At 41.5% G+C, this 26,072-nt stretch overlaps 1 protein-coding gene, 1 non-coding gene and 1 pseudogene across 2 annotated transcripts; all 3 read right to left on the minus strand.

Moving 5' to 3' along the window:
• Nucleotides 1–893: 893 nt before the first annotated feature.
• On the minus strand, nucleotides 894–4,191 carry LOC137949415 (pyrophosphate-energized vacuolar membrane proton pump-like; annotated as a pseudogene).
• A 399-nt stretch (nucleotides 4,192–4,590) lies between these two features.
• LOC137949416 (probable methyltransferase PMT28) lies at nucleotides 4,591–7,790 on the minus strand. The gene is made up of 4 exons (XM_068795475.1): nucleotides 7,695–7,790; nucleotides 6,017–6,199; nucleotides 5,720–5,905; nucleotides 4,591–5,070 (listed from the first exon to the last, which is right to left on the minus strand). Exons 1-4 carry the CDS (start codon nucleotides 7,788–7,790, stop codon nucleotides 4,591–4,593), a joined length of 945 nt encoding a protein of 314 aa, XP_068651576.1.
• Nucleotides 7,791–12,865: 5,075 nt separating this feature from the next.
• Nucleotides 12,866–12,972, minus strand: LOC137950962 (small nucleolar RNA R71). The gene has a single exon (XR_011112048.1). It is a non-coding gene; the product is annotated as a small nucleolar RNA R71 (small nucleolar RNA).
• Nucleotides 12,973–26,072: the final 13,100 nt, after the last annotated feature.

Below are 26,072 nucleotides of genomic sequence, written 5' to 3' on the forward strand. Positions count from 1 at the left end.
CTGTATGAGGAAGTAGTTCCTGCATTCCATGTCATGGTGTTTTATCGTATTGGGGAGTGCTACGACAAGTGATGCTGGCAGTGTCAAAAAAAAAAAAAAAAATTCTCGGGTGGAATGCTCTAGTTTTGTCGTCCATAGGGCTGACATAGATACCACGGATGTTACTTCGGAACAAGTGGAGACATCAGCACGAGCAACCAGACCCTACCTTCGAGCTTGAGGACAAGCTTTTTCTCCCAGGGGGTGTAATGTTATGCACGTAATAACATTATTAAGAGTTTAATTATTTTTTTCTTTAATTTACTTTATTTAATTTTATTTAAATAATTAATAGGCCATAGGAGCATTTTTGTAATATTTTATCTTGAACCTTGTAAGGGTGAACCCTATTTAAGGGGTAAGATGCATGATAAAAAGCAAGCATTGATTTAGCGTAAACAAGGGTTTTGAGTTCTTCTTTTATGAGCTCAGGGGTGTGTGTTCTCCTCAAAGAACCTAGGGTTTTCAAGCTTCCCTTCGGGTTGATTTTTGTCTCTGTCTTCTTCCTCCCTACAAATCGCCATATCAGATCTGAGGCCATAACAATAGTATTGGCCTCCAAATTTCTAGATGATTGATCTTTAATAGAGGGTGCTTGATCATTCCAGTGCTAGTTCAACTAAGTTAAATTTTAAAGCAAGGGAATGATTATGTCTAACTTCTCTAACATATTCTAATTCTAAGGATGTATATGATGTTTCGAAATATGTTTATATGCAATATATATCCTAAAGGTCTATGTACACAATTGTACTTTAAGAAGGGAGTCAGAAAATCTCTCTTACATTTTTTACTAAGGTTTGACATATGACTTTTACACTTAAACTGTAATCTTCTTCATTGTGGGTGCTTCTTCAAGAGATGTCTTTAAAAGTTACTTTAAATCTTGAGTAGGCTTCAATCATTTTTAAGCTTTTGACCTTGAGATACATTAACTCTTGAAGGTAAAGTATTTCAAATACTTAGTTTTGCAAATTGTTTGATCTATGAACTTTGTTATCATAAAAAAAATGAGTCAACCTATGGTCAACAAAACATCGCTTTCTACTTCCTTTAACTGGCTAGATTCTTCATCCATAGCATCCCAAGTTGCGTTTGAGACCTTACTTTTCTTCTTCTTGGGATTTTTGCTTATGGATGGGGTTTTTCCTTCAAGGCATTTGTTCCTTCTATGCTCTAGTTTTACCACACTCCAAACAAACATCAGATTTTTTAAATGATTTGTCATTTGGAGTTCGGTTTTGGACTTTTCCAAAGTTTTTTCTTTTTCCTATAAATTCTTTGTAAGTGTCTAGTGATGAAACTCACTTATTGAGAGCTTTCCTCACTAGACATGCTTTCAACACTCACTTTGGCCTTAAGAGCAATGATATTTCTTTTGGGTTTCTCTTCCTCAACTTCTTGAGGTTCCATCTCATATGTAAGAAGGATTCCAAGCTGCTCTTCCAATATCATTAATCTAATATTTGCATTATCACGAATGGTTGTCTTCCTCATGTCCCATGACTTTGGGAGTGCCTTGAGAAGCTTATCAATTTTCCTATTTACAATTAAATCTCTTCTCCTAGGATATTCAATTCACTGATGATAAGAGTGAACCTAAAGTTCATCTCAGCTATTGATTCACCCATTTTCTTTTTAAACTCGTCGTATTGGACTATCGATAAACTAATTCTAGAGTCATCGACTCTATTGGTTCCCTCATATGCAACCTCCAATTTTCCCTAAATTTCCCTGGCACTAAGAATTCATTTGTGACTAAAATTCCATTTTTTAATTTTTGAGGTTCAAATGGCCCATTCTTGATCATGTTTCATGTGTCCCAATCCATGGATTGGAAGAAGAATTCTACTCTAACCTTCCAATTTTCATAATGTGTTCTTGTTGAATTTATGATCCCCTTTCCATAATTTCGAGCAAGAGAAAGAAGAAAGAAAAAGAAGAAAAGGGAAGAAGAGCTCTCTGGTAGAGAAAAGAAAAAATAAAAGAGCAAAGAGAGGTTGCGCCAAGCAAAGAGAGAGAGAGAGAGAAAGTAACTCGAGAATGAGATGTGTAACTTGATTAATTCCGAATTACAACTCCTCTATTTATAGTAGAGGAGGAAGTAGAGTCCTTATACAGTTAGCCTTTCAATCCTAATTACATTCCAACTCTAACTCTCTAAGATAAGTCTATCCAAACCAATTTACAAGAAGAGTAATAGAGTCCCTCATGATCTTCCAGCTCATCTTGATAAGGTTTACAACTCGTTAGATATTTGTGGGTCCCACTTGATCTTCAAGTCTTCTAACTCAATTCAGCTTGTGCTTCTTAATTCCTTAACTCGTGCTTGCTTGGGTGAGGACTCTTCTTGGTTTCCCACGTCCTCATGGTGGGTCCCACATTGTAACAGTTCCATTGAACAATGGGGTATGGTTGGCATATTGTCCTTCAAATAGGAGAAATTTTTCATGAAAACATATTTAATCAATTTCAAAATCAAGGGGGATTTTGGTACAAGTTAAATGTTTGCCCTGCTCTGACACTAATTGTTGGCCCAGGTGGCTAAAAAAGCGGCGGGGGGGGGGGGGGGGGGGGGGGGGGGGGGGGGGGGGGGGGGGGGGGGGATACCATGTGGAATTATAGAGAGACATGGAGAGGAAGATGAAGATCAAGCCAAAGGGAAGCTTGAAAACCCTAAAACTCGTCAAGGAGAACTCCAAGCTTGTTTAACCTAAAATCAATGCTTGTGTTTTCTCATTACTCTTAGGGATACCATGTGGAATTGTAGGGAGACATGGAAAGGAAGACGAAGATCAAGCCAAAGGCAAGCTTGAAAACCCAGAACTCGTCAAGGAGAGCTCCAAGCCAGTTTAACCTAAAATTAACCTAAAATCAATGCTTGTGTTTTCTCATTACTCTTACCCCTTAAATAGGGTTCACCCTATTAGGGTTTAAGATAAAATATTACAAAAATACCCCTATAAATAAAATATTATAAAAAACCATGTGGCGTAAAACTGAAATAAATAAAGTAAATTAAAGAAAAACAATCAAAATAATAATGTTATTATGTGCATAAAATTACACCCCCTGGAAGAACGAGCTTGTCCTCAAGCTCGGAAGTAGGGCCTGTATGCCGACGTCTCCACCTGGTCCCCATTAGCATCCGCAATAGATATGTCTGCTCTCCGGACGCCCAAACTGGACCATTCCCTCTAGAATTTTTTTTTATAGTCAAATGTTGGAATGCGTGCCGAATCTCGCTACATCACCCCAAGCAGCATCTCTAGCTGCCCTCAGTCCCGGATGGCACTGCCTACACTCTGCCCACATGGCGGCCACAACATCAAGATCAGCCCCCTGGGATTGAGAAGATTCAGCAGCACTAACCACACTCTTCATGGTCATGGCTGAAAACCAGTATGGAAGCATTTCACCCACAATCAACCCAATGAAGACTTTAGTTGTCAAAACATCCACTATTGAAACTGCAGCCCGGCTCACAAAAGCACCAAAAAGAGCTAAAGACCCCAGGGCGGCTGAACCAATCGCAAAGCCCTTTCCAATAGCAGCAGTAGTGTTTCCAGCAGCAACAAGGGCATCGGTTCTCTCACGTATCTTGTGGCTCAGGCCCGCCATCGTAGCAATACCTCCGGCATTGTCACTCATGGGTCCATATGCATCAATTTCCAACCCAGTGGCAATGGTGTTGAACATCCCAAAAGCACCCACTGCAAAACCATACAAAGTAGCAAGACTAAAAATGACTGTAATTGCAAAAATGGGAATAATGACAGACTTATATCCCAAAGCCAGCCCAAAGATCACATATGTGGCAGCTCCTATCCTGCAGGAATGAGCAACATTTTTCACAAGGCTGTAAGCATTACTGGTGTAGTATTCAGTTACAAGCCCAATGACAAGTCCAGCCTATAGACCAATAGCAACACAAAAGAACAACTCCCAGTTCTTCACAACCTTCTGGGCTCCAAAATTATAGATTGTAAAGGACCATGGCAAGCCAATCCTGCTAACAATAGCTATACCAACAGACATGAGAGCAGTGGAAATGATGAGTTGCTTCTTCAAAGAAGGTTCAATACCGTGTTCAGATAAGAAGACTATTGGGTTATTGAAATGCCCCTTTACGTACTTGACTGTTTTATACATTCCCCATGGGACGATGTAGAGCCACTCTGAATTTGCTCGAGGACAATTGGCACTCCATCGCGTTCATAAGCAAAACCAGCATTGCAATCTCTTACTGCTTGATATGTCGATCCAGAATCATAAATAGAAGTTGAAGTATACTGATTGATACCGATAAAATTCAGCGAGCCCCTAACTAATCTGATTGCTCCTTTTGTGAATCGTGGGAGCCTCTTTCCTAAAATGATTCCCTCCACTCAGCCGATGATATCCAATTCAGAAAACACTTCAATCAACTATAGCATCTGAGACCAATTCCAGAAAACCCAACAGAATGTCTATTAAAACACACCCTCTGTGATAATTAAGCCCTTTCTCTAACAAAAAAGGAACAACGTCGTTGACCCACTATCAACGTACCTAGCCAATACTACCCAAAAAATTTGTATCTCCATTTCGAACCATGATGGCTCCCTTCCCATATGTTGCACTCCCACTAAAATGAAACTTATCCACTAACAGTTCCCGAGCAGCAAATAAAGCTGGAATGCCTCTTTCAAGTGCAAATTGAACTTGAGCTTCATGTTCATCCTTGGGAGAAAAGGATGTAGTAATAACATCTCTATCAAAGAGATAACCTCCAAAGCTGGCAACCCCACAGCCAACTTCCAATACAACACGACTTCGTTTCCCCCATGCAATGTCAGGAAGTGTCTCTTGAACGAAATCAACATAATGCAAAGCACCATGCTTAAACTGTGTTCCACCACCAGGGAATGCAAGGTACTCGCCAGTAACTTTCACCCAATTTTGGTGTCTTTTTACCACTGCAAGCTTGGTATGCGGAACATTGTGGTCCAAAATCTTGATCCTGTTGTCAGGCCAAGAGATGGGCCGCTTCTATCCTTCAAGAAGAGAGACAAGACAAGTAGGTCCTTCCTCAAGGTAGTGTCTCTCCCTATGCTCAGAATGCTTGGTACTCCGCAAATTAAGGATGGCTTCCTCATTGTCAAGCAATGGATGTAATCAGTTCCTGCAGTAACATTGTAGAGCTTCCAACTGTAACCAAATGAGGCTTGTTCAACTTTGGATGTTGAATCTTCTTGAATCTCTTTTTCATTCTTTGACTCTATAGCTTGAGTTGAAAAAGACCCATTATGGGTACTAGTTTCGTTTAGAATCTCAGACTATGCTGCATCAAGAAACACCTCTTTTGACCTTCATCCTTTGTCAAATTCTCTGGGTTGCCTCCACCAGAATTGTTCTCTATTTCAGTTCCTTGAGTCTAGGTAACTTCAATTTGACAACTCACATAGGCACATGCACTGTGCTCATCAACAGAAAAACAAAGGCCCCCCCAAAAAAAATTTGAGACACGCTGAGGTTCATGACAACAGAAAAATAAAACAACCTCCTTCAAATTTTATTTTCCTTCCCGGAATCCCCCAAAAAAATTTCTCATGCGTTACAGAGATTTCATCACATAGCTGCACGAATTTGTTCATCTTACCGCAAAATTGAATGCAAAAATGAGGTTGTCAAAACTTACCCGATTGGGTTCCCTCTGTTCTGCTGAGAGGTGGATTACGAGTGGGAAGTTGTGGCCAGAAGTCACACCCCACCGGATTTGTTTCCAACGGTGCCGACGGAGCCTCCTCCGTGTCCGGTGGCGAAGGGCAGACCTTTGGGGCTTCACTGCTTGGGGATTTTCCGAGATAGAGGAGGGATGGTTGAACTGATTCGTTGAGACAGAGTCAGACCGGAATGCATTCGTCTGCTATTCTAGAAGACATTCTGCTGGCTGTGATAATGGATTTTGTGAGGTCGAACCCAAAGCAGCCTTTACCAACAAGATTGTGGCCTCATACCCCTCTGATTTCAGATTTCCAGGGTCCTTCTTGGAGATGTTTGAGGCCCCCATAGTCGGATTTGGGGTTGAACCAGTATCTTCCACTATTGATGACGTTTTGGCAGAAAACCTTGCTAAATACCCCAAATCTTGGTCCCCACTATGCGGCTTCAGATCTCCCTGTGCGGAAATTTTGAAAGTTTCCGAGGCATGGCCTTTCTACTCGTCTAAACCAGCGTCTGCCTCTTCTACAAGGACTTCGGCTGGGATTTCGACTGGTACAACAACATCTTGCAAGTGACCTATTTTCTTGTCTGAGACAGCTTCTCGATTGACTGTCTCAGTGTGTATTTAGTGCTCGGAGATTTGAGGTCGTATGACCTTCATCTTTTCTGCGGCATCGATATCCCTCTTCAGTGCAGAAATTTCAATAGAAGTTCTACGCATTCCCTCCTACAATGATTCTTTGACTTCTCCCAATCCTTTGCATATTTTTTTCCAGTGAATCACATACCTTTTCAATTGAATCACATACGTTGTCCAGAACAATCTATTCTTCAGGGGAAAATGAATAGCCCATTGTGTTCCTACTCTGATACTAGTGTTACGGTCCTGGATCTGACATAAGGATTCATTATTACTGGATCTGCCATAGGTTATTGTAGGGATACCAGGTGGAATTGTAGGGAGACATGGAGAGGAAGACGAAGATCAAGCCAAAGGGAAGCTTGAACCTAGAACTCGTCAAGGAGTGTTCCAAGCCTATTTAACCTAAAATTAACCTAAAATCAATGCTTGTCTTTTCTCATTACTCTTACCCCTTAAATAGGGTACACCCTGTTAGGGTTTAAGATAAAATATTACAAAAATACCCCTATAAATAAAATATTCCAAAAATGCCCTTGTGGCCTAAAACTGAAATAAATAAAGTAAATTAAATAAAAACAATTAAAATAATAATTTTATTGTGTGCATAACACTTTTCTACTGTCTCCAATAGTTACATGACCTCCATCTTTGGGAAATAGTTCAATGAACTTCTCCTTATCATCGGTCATGTGTCTCGAGCAACCGCTATCCAAGATCCAAACATTTTTTAGTGCCTTCGCTCTGACACAAACATACATCACAAAAAGTTTAACCCTTAGAGATCCATTTTAAGTTGGGTCCCTTTGGGATGATATTTGAAGTGCTAGGTCATTTGGGCTTCCAAATGTTTTTTCCCATGTTCTTCCCTGTCAGTTAATTTGGGTACCCAAGTTTGTTTGATGCCATTTGTATTCTTAATTTTGTAAATGTGGGCATAGTGACCCACTTGTTGCAATAGTGGCATCGAATGTGAGGAATTGGAGAAAACTTCTTGATTTAATTTTTCTTGTTCTTTTTAACTTTTCTCTTGGGTGTGAATATGAGGGATAGAAGATTGACTTGTTGTTCTAATTCTAAGCTCTTCTTCTTAAATGCAAGTCTATGACATGAAAGCTTGTCTATCAATCCACATTGTCTTGAGGCATTTTCTATATGGCTTTTGTTTGACTCCTTCAAGCATTAAGCTCTTCCTTGAGCTTTTAAATCTCTTGTAATTGAACATTGCATTTTCTTTATATTTTTAAAGACTATGAATCAATTTCCCTAATCGTAATTCAAGCTCAGTTTTATAATTTGAGTCACTTACCTCTTCAGAAGTACCAAACTCATCATCATTGTCTTCAATTTCCATGAGTCCAACATCGCTTTCTTCTTCTTCTGAGTGGCTGCACTCTTCATCCATTGCCTCTCAAGCTGAGATCAAGACCTTCTTCATCTTTTTCTTGGGATCTTTCCTTGTAGATTGATTTCTTCCTTCAAGGTTTGAGAATTTGTTCCTTTCATGCCCTTGTTTCCCACACTCAAAACAAGCATCAATTTTCTTAAATAATTTGTCATTTTGAGTTCTATGTTGACCTATTTTGAATTTTTTTATTATAGATTCTTTGAAGGTATCTAGTGATGAAACTCACCTCATCAGAGCTTTCTTCACTAGAGATACTTTCAACACCCATTTTGGCCTTAGGACCAATGATTTTCTTTTTGGGTTGTTGTTCCTCAATTTCTTGAGGTTCCATCTCATATGTAAGAAGGATTCCTAGTAACTTGAGCTCATAGTCTTAAATTTTGCATTTTTCATGAATGGCGGTCTTCCTCATGTCCCATGACTTTGGAAGTACCTTGAGAAACTTATATTTTGGTCGATATAAGAAGATCTCTTCTCCTAGAGAGTTCATCTCTGCTATTGATTCACCCGGTCTCATTTTGAATTCATCATATTGGGCTATTAACAAGCTAATCCTAGAGTATTTTATTCTAGTTGTTCTACCATGTATGACCTCTAATTTTAATCTATTATCCTTGGTGGTCTTCCATGAGGAGACCCTATTAAACTCATACATAACAAGAGGTTTATTGCCTTAGAGTTTGTTTGAAGCTGCTCCTTATTTTCCCTAGACAGCTCATTAAGTTCTTTTGTAATCGGAATACCATTTTCAAGCTTTTGAGGCTAAAAAGGGCCATTCTTGGTTACATGCCATATGTCTTGAAGGAAGACTTCAATTCTTACCTTCCAATATCCATAATTTGTTACATTGAACAAAGGATGTCATTTGGCAGATTGTCCTTTGGGAAAGAGCAATTTATCTTGAGATGCCGTTAATCTTTTTTCAAAATGAAGTGGATTTTGATTTCAAATAAGTTCTTGGCCTGCTCTATGTTGAGGATTCAATAGCTAACCGAGTCACCCAAAGGAGGTGCCACTGACTCATTGAGTTAATTGCTTTTACTTTCATATTTTATATTGCTTTTAAGTATAATTTTCATTAAGTATTTAAGGCTACATGCCACAGAGGCAAAAATGTAATTATGAAACCCGAAACTCTATTGGCATCAAACCCTATTTAGAGGGTAAAGGAATGAAGAGAAGGCAAGTACTGATTTTTAGGTTAAACAGGGTCTAAGAGTTCTCCTTGATGAGCTCTAGATCTAGATTCTCTCTTGAATCTGATTTCTCTTCTACCCTTTTGATCTTTATTGTTCTCTACAGCTTTATCGAGAGAGAGAAGGCTCCAATTATGATTTTCTGTGAACTACAAGAGGATAAAAATCCTCTCTTTCCATGAAGAAAAGAGGGTTCTCAACCTCTCATTCAAGACTAGCAAGGGAGCCCTGAAATCTCCCTTTTCCGAGTTCCATAAGAGGTCCCTATACCTCTTACCTAGAGCAGCAGCACCTACTAGTGTTGAACTCGTTTTTCTCACTCTAGATTCACCACTCTCACGTAGAGTTACTAGATCCATGGCTAGGGACCATAACAATGTGGTATCAGAGTAGGGTAACACGGGGGAGCCCAACAATGGTGAGTTAAAAGAATTGTTGATCAGAGGGCAGCAGGTGCAGGCAGAAAATGAAAGAAAGTTTGCTCTAATCATGGAGAAGTTGGAACAACTTCAAAATATGAATCTCCAGATCGATTGATTTTCTGGGATGATGGGAAACATTATCGCTGTAAGGAACTCAACCCTGGAACAAAAGAGGACAACTCGCATAGTAGAGGGGGAGACTAGTTTGTAAGGCGCACTGCCTTTCCTGCCTAGACTGGAAATTTCAAACAAGGAGGAAGCACCGTACCCAAGTATACAAAATTGGATTTTCTTACTTTTAATGGGTCAAACGACCCCTTGATTTAGTTACATAGGTGCGAAAAAAAATTTATCCATCAAAGAGCATAAAAAATTGATAAGGTGGGACTGGCCGCCTTCCACATGCTCAATGAAGTACAACTTTGGTTTCATCAAGTAGAGTTGGATAGATTGGTGCTAGATTGGGAGAGTTTAAAGAATTATGCACTATACGGTTCGGTCCTCCAGCCCACAGCAACCCATTGGGGGATTTGGTGCTTTTACGACAAACTGGGCCAGTGGAACTATATCAAAAATAATTCCAAGAAAATTTGTCTTGAGCCAGCCGAATGGTTCGCGTAGACCAATAGGTCAATTTATTTATAGCAAGCCTTAATAAGTCTTTAAGGTTAGAGGTGAAACTCCACGCACCTGCTGACTTAGCTCAAGCAATGAATTTAGCTCACGCACTGGAAACTGGGGATCAAAACACTTCTAATACTTGTCAAGGGATGTGCAACATGTTATGAACCCAACAACAGGTCGAGTCATGTCGACGCCATGGCTGAGTCAATTACTCTGGCTGAGTCAGTTACTTAGTCATTTAGTTTACTTTTCAAGTTAAATGCCATAGAGGGGCAAAATTGTAATTTTCCCTTAAACCTTTTGATTTTCAAGTTAAATGCCATGAGGGGAAAAATGTAATTTTCTCTTGACCCTTGTGGACATGAACCCTATTTAGAGGGGGAATGGAATGAAAAGACAAAAGTCTGAATTTAGGTTAAAACAGAGGGTTTGAGTTCTCCTAAACGAGCTCGAGGATTTTCAAGCTTCCCTTCGACTTGATTTTCTATTTTCTTTTCTTCTTCATTACAAATCGCCATGTTAGATCCGGGGTGCGTATCAATTGGTATCATAGCTGAAACAATGAGCGATTCATGGATTGTAGATGAAATATGCGAAGAAATTTCAGTGATGCTACACCAATCTGCGATTAAAATGGAAGATAGGCTGCTGGAATTCGAGAAGTGTCAAAATTCTTTTTCAGTACGGGAGACGAAGGTCGCCAAAGATGAATAGTCGTTGTTGTTCATCGGCCAACCTCAAAATTTCAAGTAGGGAAATTTAGAGCAAAAGTTCCGAGCCCTTGGAAACCCGAAATCGGATGGGTATTTGATAGATGCCAAATTCTGACATGAGAACTAGGTTAATTATATTTGAATAACCCTTATAATTGTGTTATAGGTGGTTATTTATCTGTTTTCACATGAAACATGCATTTATTGAATATGGCATTAAACACTACTTAAATTGCATATTTTTCTCTCCTGAATTATATTTCATTGCTTTTAATGTTTATTTCTTCCTAAAATGATTTTTATGGATTTAATTATGGAATTTTAGAAGAATTTTGTGTGGAGAAGAAGATATTTATAGAAATGCCATTAGTGGGGGACGTGATTTTTAGGGCAAAATCGTATTGAAAAGGGGGGAGAAGCCATCGACCGAAGGAGAGGAGACGTCGACCGAAAGAGAGGAGAGCTCGAGAGAGTCTCCCTCCAACCTCCGAACGCCGTTCTTCACCGTCGTCCACCACCATCCGGCAACCGAGAACAGACCCGAGGAGAGCTCGAGAGAGTCTCCATCGCGGCGAGTTCGACGTTGGCATTTTTTGCTCGCCAGGCCGAGAGGTGACCCGAGAGGGCTCCTCTGGCGCCGATTCCGCATTTTTGACCATTTCTGGAGCTATTCCAACTCCGACCGAGACTTGAGAGAGCTGGTAAGAGGACTTTGGCTCCATTCCGTCGTCCGCCGCACCATCTCCATCCGTGGGTTTCTATCCTTCTTCGCCGGCGTCGTCTCTACCTCCGGCCACTCGCTCTTGCAACCCCAAGCCATCAATTTCGGGAAATTCCAGCACCCGTGAGAACGAGCCTTTGCTGCCCAAGCGAGAGGAAGGAGAAGGGGAGTAATCCATCATTTTGTAATTTAATTTTCCTATAGTTTGAACTTAGGTTTTGAATGTTTATTAAATTTGATTTGAGAATTAATGTTTATCAAATATTTGTTTTCCGAATATTTGATTAAATTAGCTAGTTAGGGTAGGATTGTAATTTAGGTTGGATTCTGGTATTTTAATCCAATTTTTGTCATTAACTTTAGGCGCCCGAGAGGGGCTGGACGCAAGGATTGAGAAACCAGATTCGTGATTATGTGGCGCTCGAGAGAGGTACAAATCACGGTAAAATCTAGAGTTGACGTTTCCTGTTGTGCAAGTAGTTAATTAGATTATTGCTTGATAATTTAGGATATAATTAGTGTTTAGTTCAGATTAATTCATCATATTTGGTTAGACTAGTTGATTGAAGAATACACAAAATTCAGTCCTCCCTGTGGATATGACCCTTGCTTACCGCTAGATTACATGAACGATTCGTATGCTTGCGAGGTATAAAAGCCGATGTAATAAAAATTTCACATCAAGTTTTTGGCACCGTTGCCGGGGAGGCACATATTAAGTGTATTTCTTTGTTGTCCATGGTCTTAGGTTAGATTTATTTTTTTTGTTTTCATAATTTTATCTTGATGATTTTGTATGGAGTTATTTTTATTTCTTCTATTTAGTTCGTATTTTTTGTAGTTAGTTTGTTAGCATAATTTGATAGTTAGTTTTGTTTCTTTTTGTGTTTTTATGCACTGGCGCCGCTCCCTAGGTGAACCATTAGCTCCCTTTGTTGAAGTGGTAGAACATATTTGTAGGAAAACACCAGAAGTCAAGTTAGGAGCTACCATGGCCAATCAAGGTGAACCATTACAGTTACCTGCAGCCGGTGACCGTAGAGCCCTAAGGGATTATTCTATCCCATCCCACTTCACATCACCTTCTTGCATTATATTGCCACCCACTACTACTGCAAGTTATGAGTTGAAACCGGGTGTGATCCAACTCCTCCCTACATTCTATGGGTTGGAGAAGGAGGACCCTTATTATCACATCAAGGAATTCTTAGATATCTGTGCGACTTTCAAATTCCAGAATTTCTCAGATGACTCTATCCGATTAAGACTTTTTCCATTTTCACTTAAGGATAAGGTCAAGTCTTGGCTTAATTCCTTAGAGGTGGGCTGCATTACTTCATGGGACACATTAGTCACGAAATTTTTGTCCAAGTACTTTCCCATTCAGAGAACTACAACCCTCAGGAGAGAAATCTCCAACTTTATGCAGCAGGAGGGTGAACACTTTTATGAGGCTTGGGAGAAATGGAAGGATTTGATTCGTAGGTGTCCGCATCATGGGTTTGAGAAATGGCATTTAGTGCAATAATTTTATCAAGGTCTTACACCCCAGATTAGATCCATGGTAGATGCAATGAGTTGTGGGAGTTTGATGGGTAAGAGTGCTAGTGAGGCGTGGAACTTCTTTGAAACATTGAGTGATCAATCTCAGCAATGGGGTTCATCTTTTAATGTTGATAGGAGATCCCACGAAGCCAAAAGAGGGGGTCTCTACGAGGTTAGTGAAGCACCCATGCTCATGGCCAAGATTGAGGGGTTGACTAGAAAAATTGATGCCCTTATGGTGTCCAAGAGTTCACCTGCTCCTAACCCATCTACTATCTATGCCATATGCTCTAGTTCATCTCATCCCACACAAATGTGTCCATCTAGTTCATCCTACCCGGAGCTCATTGAGGACTTGAATGCAGTCCAGAATATTCATAGACCAAACCGGAACGATCCTTTTTCGAAAACATATAAACCGGGTTGGGCTAGGCACCCAAATTTCTCATGGTCCAAGGGCCCACAGGTTGGGGATCCTCCAGGGTTTACTCAACCCCAAGCTCCGCGCCCACACTTCACTCAACAACCATTGATTCCACAAAAACCTTCACTTGAGGATACACTTCAATTATTCATGCAGAATACACAGTTCTCCATTGCTAAACTTGAAATGCAAGTGAGTCAGTTGGCTAGCCACATGAGTGAACAGGCACAAAATAGACTCCCGAGTCAAACCATTCCTAACCCCAAAAGCACATATGAGAGTGGGTCGAATTCCAATCCCCACCACGAGCAAGCCAAAGCCATAACCACCCTTAGGAGTGGTTGTGAGTTGAACAATGGGGTAGGGAACACTAAGTCTAAGGAGTCAAAGGATGACAATGGGGACACATCATTGAGTGAAGTACCTCCAAGTTCTCCACCAACAGCCAGGCAGATCCCTAACCAAGTTCCACCAGCTCCTTATCCGCAGAGGTTATCGGACCCACCTAGGAAAGGAGATAGCATGCATGAAATGTTGGAACTGTTTAGTAAGGTTCACATTAACATTCCACTTCTTGATGCTATTAGGCAAGTCCTTGCCTATGCCCTATTTTTGAAAGACCTTTTTACACAGAAGAGAAAACAACATGTTAACAAAAAGGTCTTTCTTACTGAGAATGTAAGCACAATTCTGAAGCACAACACTCCTCCTAAAGTTAAAGATCCTGGATGCTGTTATGGACTCTATAGCATCACGAGTTACCAACAGGCATAGGAATTAATGAATGTGTTTTTCAATTTCCATGTAATTGTTTTTGGTTTGGTTTTGTCTTTGGTTTGGGTTGGTTTAACATTTATTGGTTTGAACCATTGACCCAAGGGGTCTTTAGAGTTTTGGACGTCCTCAACCCTATTTAAGGGGACGGCTAGGGTAATGAGAGATATGAATTGAGTCTACTTTAGCTAGAGTAAATTAGATAAACAGGTCAAGAGATCCTTCAAGCTCTTTCCCATTTTCCCCAATTCTTTCCCGAAATTCTCCTTTCCGAAATTCAATCTCCATCATTCCATCTCAACGTCAAGCAAGGTAATGGAAGGAAGAGAAGAGAGGAGGGTGACAAGATCCATGGCTCATGATGATCTTAACAACGTGGTATCAGACAGGTCCACCCTCGGTGATTCCTCTTCTCCAGAGGCCATACGTCAAGTACTTTTAGAACTTCAACAATGATCCACTCTTCAAGTTATTGAAATTTTTCACATCAATAATACATTACATACGCTGGAATCATCTCTCCAAACAGTCATCCGACAACTTGCTACACTTCAAGCACCAACGGCACCACCAGCCACCAATTGTCAACCACAACCAGTACATCACCAACAATTCACGCCACCACCAAATCCACCCCTGCGCCAACCACTGGTTCCCATGGCTACTCACACACAAGGACCATCCACGGTTCCAAGGTACTTTAAACTGAACTTTCCTACATATGATGGCTCTAAAGATCCTTTACTGTGGTTCACGAAATGTGAACAATTCTTTTATCATCAACAAACGGTGGAAATGGACAAGGTTACTTTGGCCGCCTACCACCTGCTCAATGAAGCGCTCATGTGGTTCCATCACTACCGAAGTGTCCATTCCACTCAGGATTGGCTGCACTTTAAACATGCTTGCCAGTTGAGGTTTGGACCTCCAGCTAGCAGCAACCCAGTGGGGGAATTGATCAACTATAAATAGATAGGCACCTTAGAAGTTTGCCAAAAAATGTTCCAAGAAAGGTTGGCCCGAGCCAGTGAATTTGTTCCTCCTCACCTACATGTTCAGATTTTTAATGCTGGATTGACAGAGGCAGTTAGATTGGAAGTGGAATTACTTGGTTCGACAGATTTGGACTCAGCAATGAATTATGCCAGAGCTGTGGAACACAAACAGAGAGTTCTAAAAGAGTCTTTACACCGAAAACCATTTTGGAACAACAGAATACAGAGTACTGCATTTGGTCCAAATTTTGGGTCCTCTGCCCCTAACCGAACAGATCAGTCTACCAGTGTGCCTCCACACACTATGCCACGTAAATTTTTGACTAAACAGGAAATGGAAGCTAGAAAGGCCAAAGGCCTATGTTTTAATTGTGACGAACAATTCCATCCAGGACATACCTGTAAACTCTTATTCAGTATTGAACTATTGGAAGAAGATTCAGAAGAGCTTCCTGAAAATGAATTTGTTGAAGAGGTACTGCAAGAACCAGAGCTCTCCCTCCATGCCATGCATGGCTTGCGTAGTTCTAATACCATGCAGGTAAAGGCCATGCTACATCATCTCATGCTACTTGCTTTAGTTGATTCCGGCAGCACACATAATTTTTATCAGTGAACCAGCAGCACAACAATTGGGATTGGAAATTCAACAGCAAAGGGGACTCTCGGTTTCAGTGGCCAATGGGGCTAAAATTGCAAGTGTGGGTTTATGTGCAAACACCCCTTTCACCATTGAGGGACATTCCTTTCAGGCAAATTTACTAGTCATTCCCTTGGCTGGATTTGATTTAGTGCTCGGGGTCAAATGGCTTCAGTTATTAGGACCTATATTATGGGACTTTCAGGCTCGGACTATGACCTTTATAGCACCACAGGGTCAGATTACATTACAAGGTATTGTGGCACAGGTCCCTAACGCACTTCACGCTTTACAGCTTCACCACAATGGTGATGGTCAGTTAGCTCCTTTACTTACAGCATTTGCGGATTTATTTAATGACCCTACAGGTCTACCACCAGTGCGTCACTGCGGTCACCACATTCGTTTAAAGTTGGGAACTGATCCAGTAGTGGTGCGGCCTTATCGTTACCCGCATATATGGAAAGATGAAATAGAACGACAGTGCATGCATATGCTCGCTCAGGGCGTGATCCAGCCCAGTCGATCTCCTTTTTCCTCACCAGTGTTACTAGTACGTAAAAAGGATAAATCATGGAGGTTTTGTGTCAACTATAGGCAACTCAACTTGCAGAAAATTAAAGACAAGTTCCCCATTCCAGTCGTGGACAAGTTGCTGGATGAGTTACATAGTGCTACAATTTTTACCAAATTAGATTTGAAATCGGGCTATCATCAAATAAGAGTTCACCCGACGGATGTGGAGAAGACTGCGTTCCGCACACATCACGATCATTTTGAGTTCCTCGTCATGCCCTTCGATCTTTCCAATGCACCCTGCACCTTTTAGGCCCTCATGAATGAGGTATTTTCATCACTTCTACGCAACTATGTGTTAGTCTTTTTTTATGACATTCTGGTCTACAGAAAAAATTGGGAAGAACATCTCCACCACCTCCATCAGGTATTTATCATTCTACGCTCTCATCATTTGGTTTTGAATAAATCAAAATGTTCTATGGGTACTGTTAGGTTCTTCCCTTGCCATGGATCAAGTCACCCTTCTTTCCTCTCTTCCCTCCATGGATGATCTTGACATTGGAAGAGAAACCTTATTTCTTGAATGAGTAATGGTGGAACTCAATTTAGAATGAAGAAGCTTTTGAGGAAGCTCAACCTTGGACCTCAAATGGAGAATCCGACCTTGACCTCTGAGGGAGAATCAGATCTGTAAAATATAATTTTCTCAATACTTGCCTCTCTTTTCCTTCACGTCCCCCTAAATAGGGTTGAGGACGAAAATACAAAGATGACCCATTAGGTCAAGTGGTTCATGCCACATTACACTGAACCAACCCAAAATAAACCAAACCAAATAAAGTAAACCAAACCGAATTAAAATTACATGAAAAGTAAATTGACATAATTTAATTCCTATGCCTATGGATAACTCGTTATGTATTGGAGTCCATAACAGGTACATCTGAGGTGGCATATTTGGGCCATGTCATATCAGTTGGGGGCGTGAAAGTTGTCCAGAGCAAGATACAAGCAATAACAGATTGGCCGATTCCCACCTCCATCACAGCATTAAGGGGATTTTTGGGCCTAGCGGGCTATTACAGAAGATTTATCCAATCTTATGGCCAGATAGCAGCACCACTCAACAATCTTCTCAAAAAACATGCCTTCCACTGGTCTTCTTCAGCGGAACAGGCCTTTCACTTGTTAAAGGAGGCCTTAGCCTCAGCGCCAGTCCTACAATTACCAGATTTTGAGGGAGACTTTGTGGTGGAATGTGATGCATCCGGGGGAGGTATTGGGGCAGTGTTACAACAATTGGGACACCCCATTGCTTATTTCAGCCGTCAGTTTGGACAACACCACCATAAGTTAGCTGCATATGAGAGGGAATTGATTGGGTTAGCCAAGGCTGTCCAACATTGGCGACCTTATCTCTGGGGACGACCATTTTTCATTCATATAGATCATTACAGCCTCAAGTATCTTCTTGAATAGCGCCTCACCACATCCCCACAACAGCATTAGTTAACTAAACTCATGGGCTTCGATTTTACGATTCACTATAAGCCAGGTAGTTCGAATTTTGGGGCTAATGCTTTATCACGTCGAGATAATTCAGCCACACAAGTTTATGCTATCAGTCACCCACGTTCACTGGTATTAGATTCTATTCGTGAGGAAGTACATCAATATCTGGATCTCATGTCATTATATCAAGATATTCAACAAGGGAAAGCAGCTCCACATTGGACGATTCAGGATCATCTCATACTCTACAAAAACAGGATCTTTATGCATCATACGTCCCCACTTTCTCACACCATCCTGTCCTCTATCCATGATAGCACACATGAGGGTCGACAGAAAACATATTTCTGAATCAGTCGGGACTTTTACTGGAAGGGCATGAAGAGCACAATTGCTGATTATGTAGCTGCTTGTCAAATTTGTCAACGAAACAAGGCCGAATCTTTAAGTCCGGCCGGTCTACTGCAACCTCTGCAACTACCATCTCAAATATGGTCCGACATTTCCATGGACTTCATTGCTGGCCTTCCCGTTTCATCAGGAAATCTGTGATATTCGTCGTCATTGATCGGTTTTCAAAATATGGTCACTTCATTGCTTTGACGCATCCATATACTGCTACTTAGGTCGTTCAATTATTTATGGATAACATTGTCCGATTACACGGAATTTTGTCATCCATTATCAGTGACAGGGATGCCATTTTTACAAGTATCTTTTGGAATGAATTATTCAAATTATAGGGCACCCAATTGGCATTTTCGTCTGCATATCACCCACAAACGGACAGACAAGCAGAGGTCATCAATCACACGATTGAAATGTATCTTCGTTGTTTTGTGGGGGACGCACCTAGGCGGTGGGTGAAATGGCTTTCATGGGCAGAATTTTGCTATAACACATCTTACCGCACAGCCCTGGGAACTACACCTTTCAGGGTCGTTTATGGCAGAGATCCACCTCGCCTATTACCATATGAACCTGGGGCATCCAAAGTCATCACTTTGGACCAAGCGTTAGCTGAAAGAGATGCTATGCTCACTGAGGTACGTACTCATCTACAGGAGGCCCAACACTCTATGAAACGCTATTATGATAAGAAGCATCGGGAAGTATCTTATTTCCCTGGAGACTATGTGTGGTTAAAGCTTCAACACTACTGCCAACTGTCTCTGACTGCATCCAAGCACCATAAGTTGTCTCCAAAATATTATGGTCCATTTCAGGTGTTGGACAAAATTGGGCCCGTGGCATACTGCTTGCAGCTACCACAGGAATCAAAGATCCATAATGTATTTCATGTCTCCCAATTGAAGCCCTTCTAGGGTGACTCGCCCCTACTGCACACTCCACTGCCGCCACTACATGAGGGCAGAGTCCTTTCTATTCCAGTTCAGGTGGAAGAAGCACGCCACATTCAAGGTAATTGGAAAATTCTCGTCCAGTGGGCAGATGCCGACCACAGTGACACCACATGGGAGCCGTTATCAGCATTTCGACTCTTATATCCTTCCTTCGAGCTTGAGGACAAGCTCTTTCTTCAGGAGGGGGGCGATGTTATGGACTCTATAGCATCATGAGTTACCAACAGGCGTAGGAATTAATGAATGTGTTTTTCAATTTCCATGTAATTGTTTTTGGTTTGGTTTTGTCTTTGGTTTGGGTTGGTTTAGCATTTATTGGTTTGAACCATTGACCCAAGGGGTCTTTAGAGTTTTGGATGTCCTCAACCCTATTTAAGGGGACGGCTAGGGTAATGAGAGATATGAATTGAGTCTACTTTAGCTAGAGTAAATTAGATAAACAGGTCAAGAGCTCCTTCAAGCTCTCTCCCGTTTTCCCCCAATTCTTTCCCAAAATTCTCTTTTCCGAAATTCAATCTCCATCATTCCATCATTCCATCTCAACGTCAAGCAAGGTAATGGAAGGAAGAGAAGAGAGGAGGGTGACAAGATCCATGGCTCGTGAGGATCCTAACCCCATAATTTCATGTGTCATTGGTGAACATACCATCCAGAGAGCTCTTCTTGACTTAGGGGCAAGTGTGAATTTGCTTCCTTTCTTGGTGTACCAAAAATTAGGTTTGGGGGAATTGAAGCCTACCCCCATCACACTTCAACTAGCTGACCGTTCTGTCAAGATACCACAAGGAATAGTTGAAGATGTTTTTATAAAAGTGGACAATTTTTTGTTCCCGGTTGATTTCATTGTTCTTGATACAGAACCAGTAGTCAATGTGACCAACCAAATTCCTATCATCCTAGGACGTCCCTTCTTAGCCACATCTAATGTTGTCATTCGTTGAAAAAGTGGTGAGTTGGAGTTGTCTTTTGGAAATTTTAAGGTCTCGTTGACTGTGTTTAATGTCGGGCACCATCCACTTGAGTCTGATGATCTGAGTCCTGCATTTAAGATAGAGAATGTTATGCTTGATGACGAATCCACTCTTGAATCTTTTGAGGCTTACATAACATCGTTAGACATGGACTATTTTGATGAGGTAACATATTTTCAAGAGGTTGACTCTTTACTCAGTTTTGTACCTCTGTAGGAGGAAGGTTATGAGGTTGTCACAACTAATCATCCACAGGATCTTCATCTTGACTTGGACAAACCTCTTAAAACTTCCAAGCTAGATCTTAAGCCACTTCCTCCCACGTTGAAGTATGAGTTCTTGGGGCCCATGAACTCATTGCCAGTCATTATTGCCTCTGATTTGAGTACTGAGCAAGAGGAACAATAGACTGAAGTTTTACAAGCACAAAGAGATGCATTGGGGTGGACTCTTGATGCCTTAAAAGGGATTATCCCCTCCATATGCATGCATCGTATTCATTTGGAGGGGACTAAAGCCTCACGTGAGATGCAACGTAGGTTAAATCCCCATATGTTGGAGGTTGTGAGAGAAGAAGTCATCAGGTTGCTTGTGTCAGGCATCATTTACCCTATTTCTGATAGCACCTAAGTGAGTCCAATTCAAGTTGTCCCTAAGAAAGGGGGGATAACGATAATAAAAAATGAGAGTAGTGAATTGATTCCTACATGAACTACCACCAAGTGGCGTGTCTGCATTGACTATAGAAAACTTAATTCTGCCACTAGGAAGGATCACTTCCCACTATCTTTCATTGATCAAATTCTAGAGTGATTGGCCGGTCACAATTTTTATTGCTTTTTAGATGGATACTCCGGTTACAATCAAATTCGCATTGCTTCAGAAGACCAGGAAAAGACCACATTCACGTGTCCGTTTGGCACCTTTGCTTACAAATGCATACCTTTTGGTTTATGCAATGTGCTTGCCACTTTCCAACGGTGCATGATGAGAATCTTTTCTAACATGATTGGTGATTTTTTAGAGGTCTTTATGGATGAATTTTCTGTGTTTGGCTCTAGCTTTGAGACATGTCTGCACAATCTTTCACTCGTATTGTCCCGTTGCATTAAGTCCAATTTAGTCTTGAATTGGGAGAAATGCCACTTCATGGTAAAAGAAGGAATTGTTTTAGGACATGTAGTGTCTAAGCGGGGTGTAGAAGTGGACAAAGCCAAGGTTGACCTAATTGCCAATCTGCCACCACCTACTTCTGTGAAGGGGGTGCGTTCTTTCCTTGGCCATGCTGGGTTATATAGGCGCTTCATTAAGGAGTTTAGCAAAATTTCTTGTCCTTTGACGAATTTACTTGCTCAAGATGTTGTTTTTGCCTTTGATGATGCCTATATTCATGCTTTTGAGACATTGAAGAATTGTTTGTCCACTGCACCCATTGTCCAACCCCCTACTTGATCTTTGCCTTTTGAGTTGATGTGTGATGCCTCTGATTATGCATTGGGGGCTGTTTTGGGGCAAATGACGGATAAAATTCCCTGTGTCATTCAGTATGCTAGCCACACTCTTCATGATGCTCAATTGAATTACACTACCACTGAGATGGAGTTGCTAGCTGTTGTGTTTGCCTTGAACAAATTCAGATCATATCTATTATGGTCAAAGGTTAGAGTGTTCACTGATCATTCTGCTTTGAACTACTTATTATCCATCAAGGACACTAAACCTCGCTTGATTAGATGGATCTTGCAATTGCAAGAATTTGACCTTGAGATTCGAGATAAGAAGGGTTGTGAGAATGTTGTTGTTGATCATCTATCTAGGATCTATGTAGCACCTCAGGAAGGTTCCCTTCCTTTAAATGATTCCTTCCCCGATGAACAACTTCTCCAAGTATCCCAGTTGCCTTGGTTTGCTGACATATTCAACTATCTTGTAACTCGTAAGATTCCTGATTATTGGAGTAAACAAGATTGGTTGAAATTCTTTTCCCAAGTCAAACATTTTTTTTGGGATGACCCTTATTTGTTCAAGGTGTGTCCTGACCAAGTCATTAGGCGTTGTGTACCTGAGCAAGACTTTGCCAACATTCTTGAATTTTGTCATTCCCACGCATGTGGTGGACATTTTGGTGCTATAAAGACCGCGGCTAAAGTCTTGCAATGTGGTTTCTATTGGCCTTCATTATTTACAGATGCCCATGAGTTTTGTCATGTGTGTGATAGATGCCAACGGACTGGTTGTTTGTCTAGGAAGAACATGATGCCTCTTAACCCCCATTCGTATTGTTGAATTGTTTGATGTGTGGGGTATTGACTTCATGGGTCCTTTTCCTGTCTCATTCGGCTATCAATACATCCTTGTTGCTGTTGAATATGTCTCTAGATGGATTGAAGCTATTGCATGTAAGATAAATGATCACAAAGTGGTGGTAAAGTTTTTAAAAGAAAACATCTTTAATCAGTTTGGTACCCCGAGAGCGATCATCAGTGATGGGGGATCTCATTTTGTTAACAGAGCATTTGAGACCTTGTTGAAGAAATACTCCATCACTCATCAGATGTCTGTTATGGACTCTATAGCATCATGAGTTACCAACAGGCGTAGGAATTAATTAATGTGTATTTCAATTTCCATGTAATTGTCTTTGGTTTGGTTTTGTCTTTGGTTTGGGTTGGTTTAGCATTTATTGGTTTGAACCATTGACCCATGAGGTCTTTAGGGTTTTGGACGTCCTCCACCCTATTTAAGGGGACGGCTAGGGTAATGAAGATTATGAATTGAGTTCACTTTAGTTAACGTAATTTAGATAAACAGGTCAAGAGCTCCTTCAAGCTCTCTTCCGTTTTTCCCCCAATTCTCCTTTCCGAAATTCAATTCCCTTCAACCCCTCATTCCATCTCTACATCAAGCAAGGTAATGGAAGGAAGAGAAGAGAGGAGGGTGACAAGATCCATGGCTCGTGAGGAACCTAACAACGTGGTATCAGACAAGTCCACCCTCGGTGATTCCTCTTCTCCAGAGGACATACGTCAAGTCCTTTCAGACCTTCAACAACGATCCACTCTTCAAGGTACTGAAATTTCTCACATCAATACTACCTTACAAACTCTGGAATCATCTATACAATCCATCCTACGACAACTTGCTGCACTTCAAGCACCAACGCCACCACCAGCAACCAATTTTCAACAACAACCAGTTCCCCACCAACAATTCACGCCACCACCAAATCCACCCCTGCGCCAACCAATGGGTTCAATGACCACTCACGCACAAGCACCATCAACGGTTCCCAGGTACTTTAAACTTAACTTTCCTACATATGATGGCTCTGAAGATCCTTTACTGTGGTTCACAAAATGTGAACAATTCTTTTATCATAAACAAACGGTGGAAATGGACAAGGTTACTTTGGCCGCCTACCACATGCTCGATGAAGCGCTCATGTGGTTCCATCACTACCGAAATGTCCATTCCATTCAGGATTGGCTGCACTTTAAACATGCTTGCCAGTTAAGGTTCGGACCTCCAGCTAGCAGCAACCCAGTGGGGGAATTGATCAACTACAAACAGACCAGCACCTTAGAGGTTTACCAAAAAACGTTCCAAGAAAGGTTGGCCAGAGCTAGTGAATTTGTTCCTCCTCACCTACATGTTCAGATTTTTAATGCTGGATTGACAGAGGCAGTCAGATTGGAAGTGGAATTACTGGGTCCAACAAATTTGGACTCTGCAATGAATTATGCCAGGGCTGTGGAGCACAAACAGAGAGTTCTAAAAGAGTCTTTACAAAGAAAACCATTTTGGCAAAACAGAACACAGGGTACTGCATCTGGTCCACGTTTTGGGTCCTCTGCCCCTAACCGAGCAGATCAGGCTACTAATGTGCCTCCACACTCTATGCCACGTAAATTTTTGACTAAACAGGAAATGGATGCTCGAAAGGCAAAGGGCCTATGTTTTAATTGTGACGAACAATTCCTGCCCGGACATACCTGTAAACGTTTATTCAGTATTGAATTATTGGAAGAAGATTCAGAAGAGATTCTTGAAAATGAAATTGTTGAAGAGGTACAACAGGAAGCAGAGCTCTCCCTCCATGCCATGCATGGCCTACATAGTTCTAATACCATGCAGGTAAAGGCCAGGTTACATCATCTCATGCTACTGGCTTTAGTTGATTCGGGCAGCACACATAATTTTATCAGTGAACCAGCCGCGCAACAATTGGGATTGGAAATTCAACAACAAAGGGGTCTCTCAATTTCAGTGGCCAATGGGGCCAAAATTGCTAGCGTGGGGTTACGTGCTAACACCCCTTTCACCATTGAGGGGCATTCCTTTCAGGCAGATTTACTAGTCATTCCATTGGCTGGATTTGATTTGGTGCTAGGGGTCAAATGGCTCCAGTTATTAGGACCGATATTATGGGACTTTCAGGCTCGGACAATGACATTTTCAGCACCACAGGGCCAGATTACATTACAAGGCATTGTGGCTCAGGTCCCTCATGCACTTCACACTTTGCATATTCAACACACGGGTGATGATCAGTTAGCTCCTTTACTGACCGCATTTGCGGATTTATTTAATGACCCTACATGTCTACCACCAGTGCGTCATTGCGATCACCGCATTCGTTTAAAGTTGGGAACTGATCCAGTAGTGGTGCGGCCTTATCGCTACCCACATATCCAGAAAGATGAAATAGAACGACAGTGCATGCATATGCTCGCTCAGGGTGTGATCCAGCCCAGTCGATCTCCTTTCTCCTCACCAGTGTTACTTGTACGTAAAAAAGATAAATCTTGGAAATTTTGTGTTGACTATAGGCAACTAAACTTGCACACAGTTAAGGACAAGTTCCCCATTCCAGTTGTGGACGAGTTGCTGGATGAGTTACACGGTGCTACAATTTTTACCAAATTAGATTTGAAATCGGGCTATCATCAAATACGAGTTCACCAGGCGGATGTGGAGAAGACTGCCTTCCGCACACATCATGGTCATTTCGAGTTCCTCGTCATGCCCTTCGGTCTCTCCAATGCACCATCCACCTTTCAGGCCCTCATGAATGAGGTCTTTTCATCACTTCTGCGCCACTATGTGTTAGTCTTTTTTGATGACATTCTGGTCTACAGTAAAAATTGGGAAGAACATCTCCACCACCTCCACCAGGTATTTACCATTCTACGCTCTCATCATTTGGTTTTGAATCAATCAAAATGTTCTATGGGTACATCTGAGGTGGCATATTTGGGCCACGTCATATCAGCTGTGGGCGTGAAAGTTGACCAGAGCAAGATACAGGCAGTTACAGATTGGCCGGTTCCCACCTCCACCACAGCATTAAAAGGCTTTTTGGGCTTAGCGGGATATTATGGAAAATTTATCCAATCTTATGGACAGATAGCAGCACCACTCAACAACCTGCTAAAAAAAAAATGCCTTCCACTGGTCTTCTTCCGCAGAACAGGCCTTTAACCTGTTAAAGGAGGCCTTAGCCTCAGCGCCAGTCCTACAATTACCAGATTTTGAGGCAGAATTTGTGGTGGAATGTGATGCCTCCGGGGGAGGTATAGGGGCAGTGTTACAACAATTGGGGCACCCCATTGCTTATTTCAGCCGTCAATTGGGACAACACCACCATAAGTTAGCTGCATATGAGAGGGAATTGATTGGGTTAGCCAAGGCTGTCCAACATTGGCGACCGTATCTTTGGGGAAGACCGTTTCTCATTCGTACAGATCATTGCAGCCTCAAGTATCTTCTTGAACAGCGCCTCACCACATCACCACAGCAGCATTGGTTAACTAAACTCATGGGCTTTGATTTTACGGTTCATTATAAGCCAGGCAGTTC

This window comes from Aristolochia californica, unplaced genomic scaffold (assembly GCF_029961685.1).
Source record: "Aristolochia californica isolate CCGP_79_NKW_82.1479 unplaced genomic scaffold, dmAriCali1.0.hap1 SCAF_14, whole genome shotgun sequence".
NCBI lineage: Eukaryota > Viridiplantae > Streptophyta > Magnoliopsida > Piperales > Aristolochiaceae > Aristolochia > Aristolochia californica.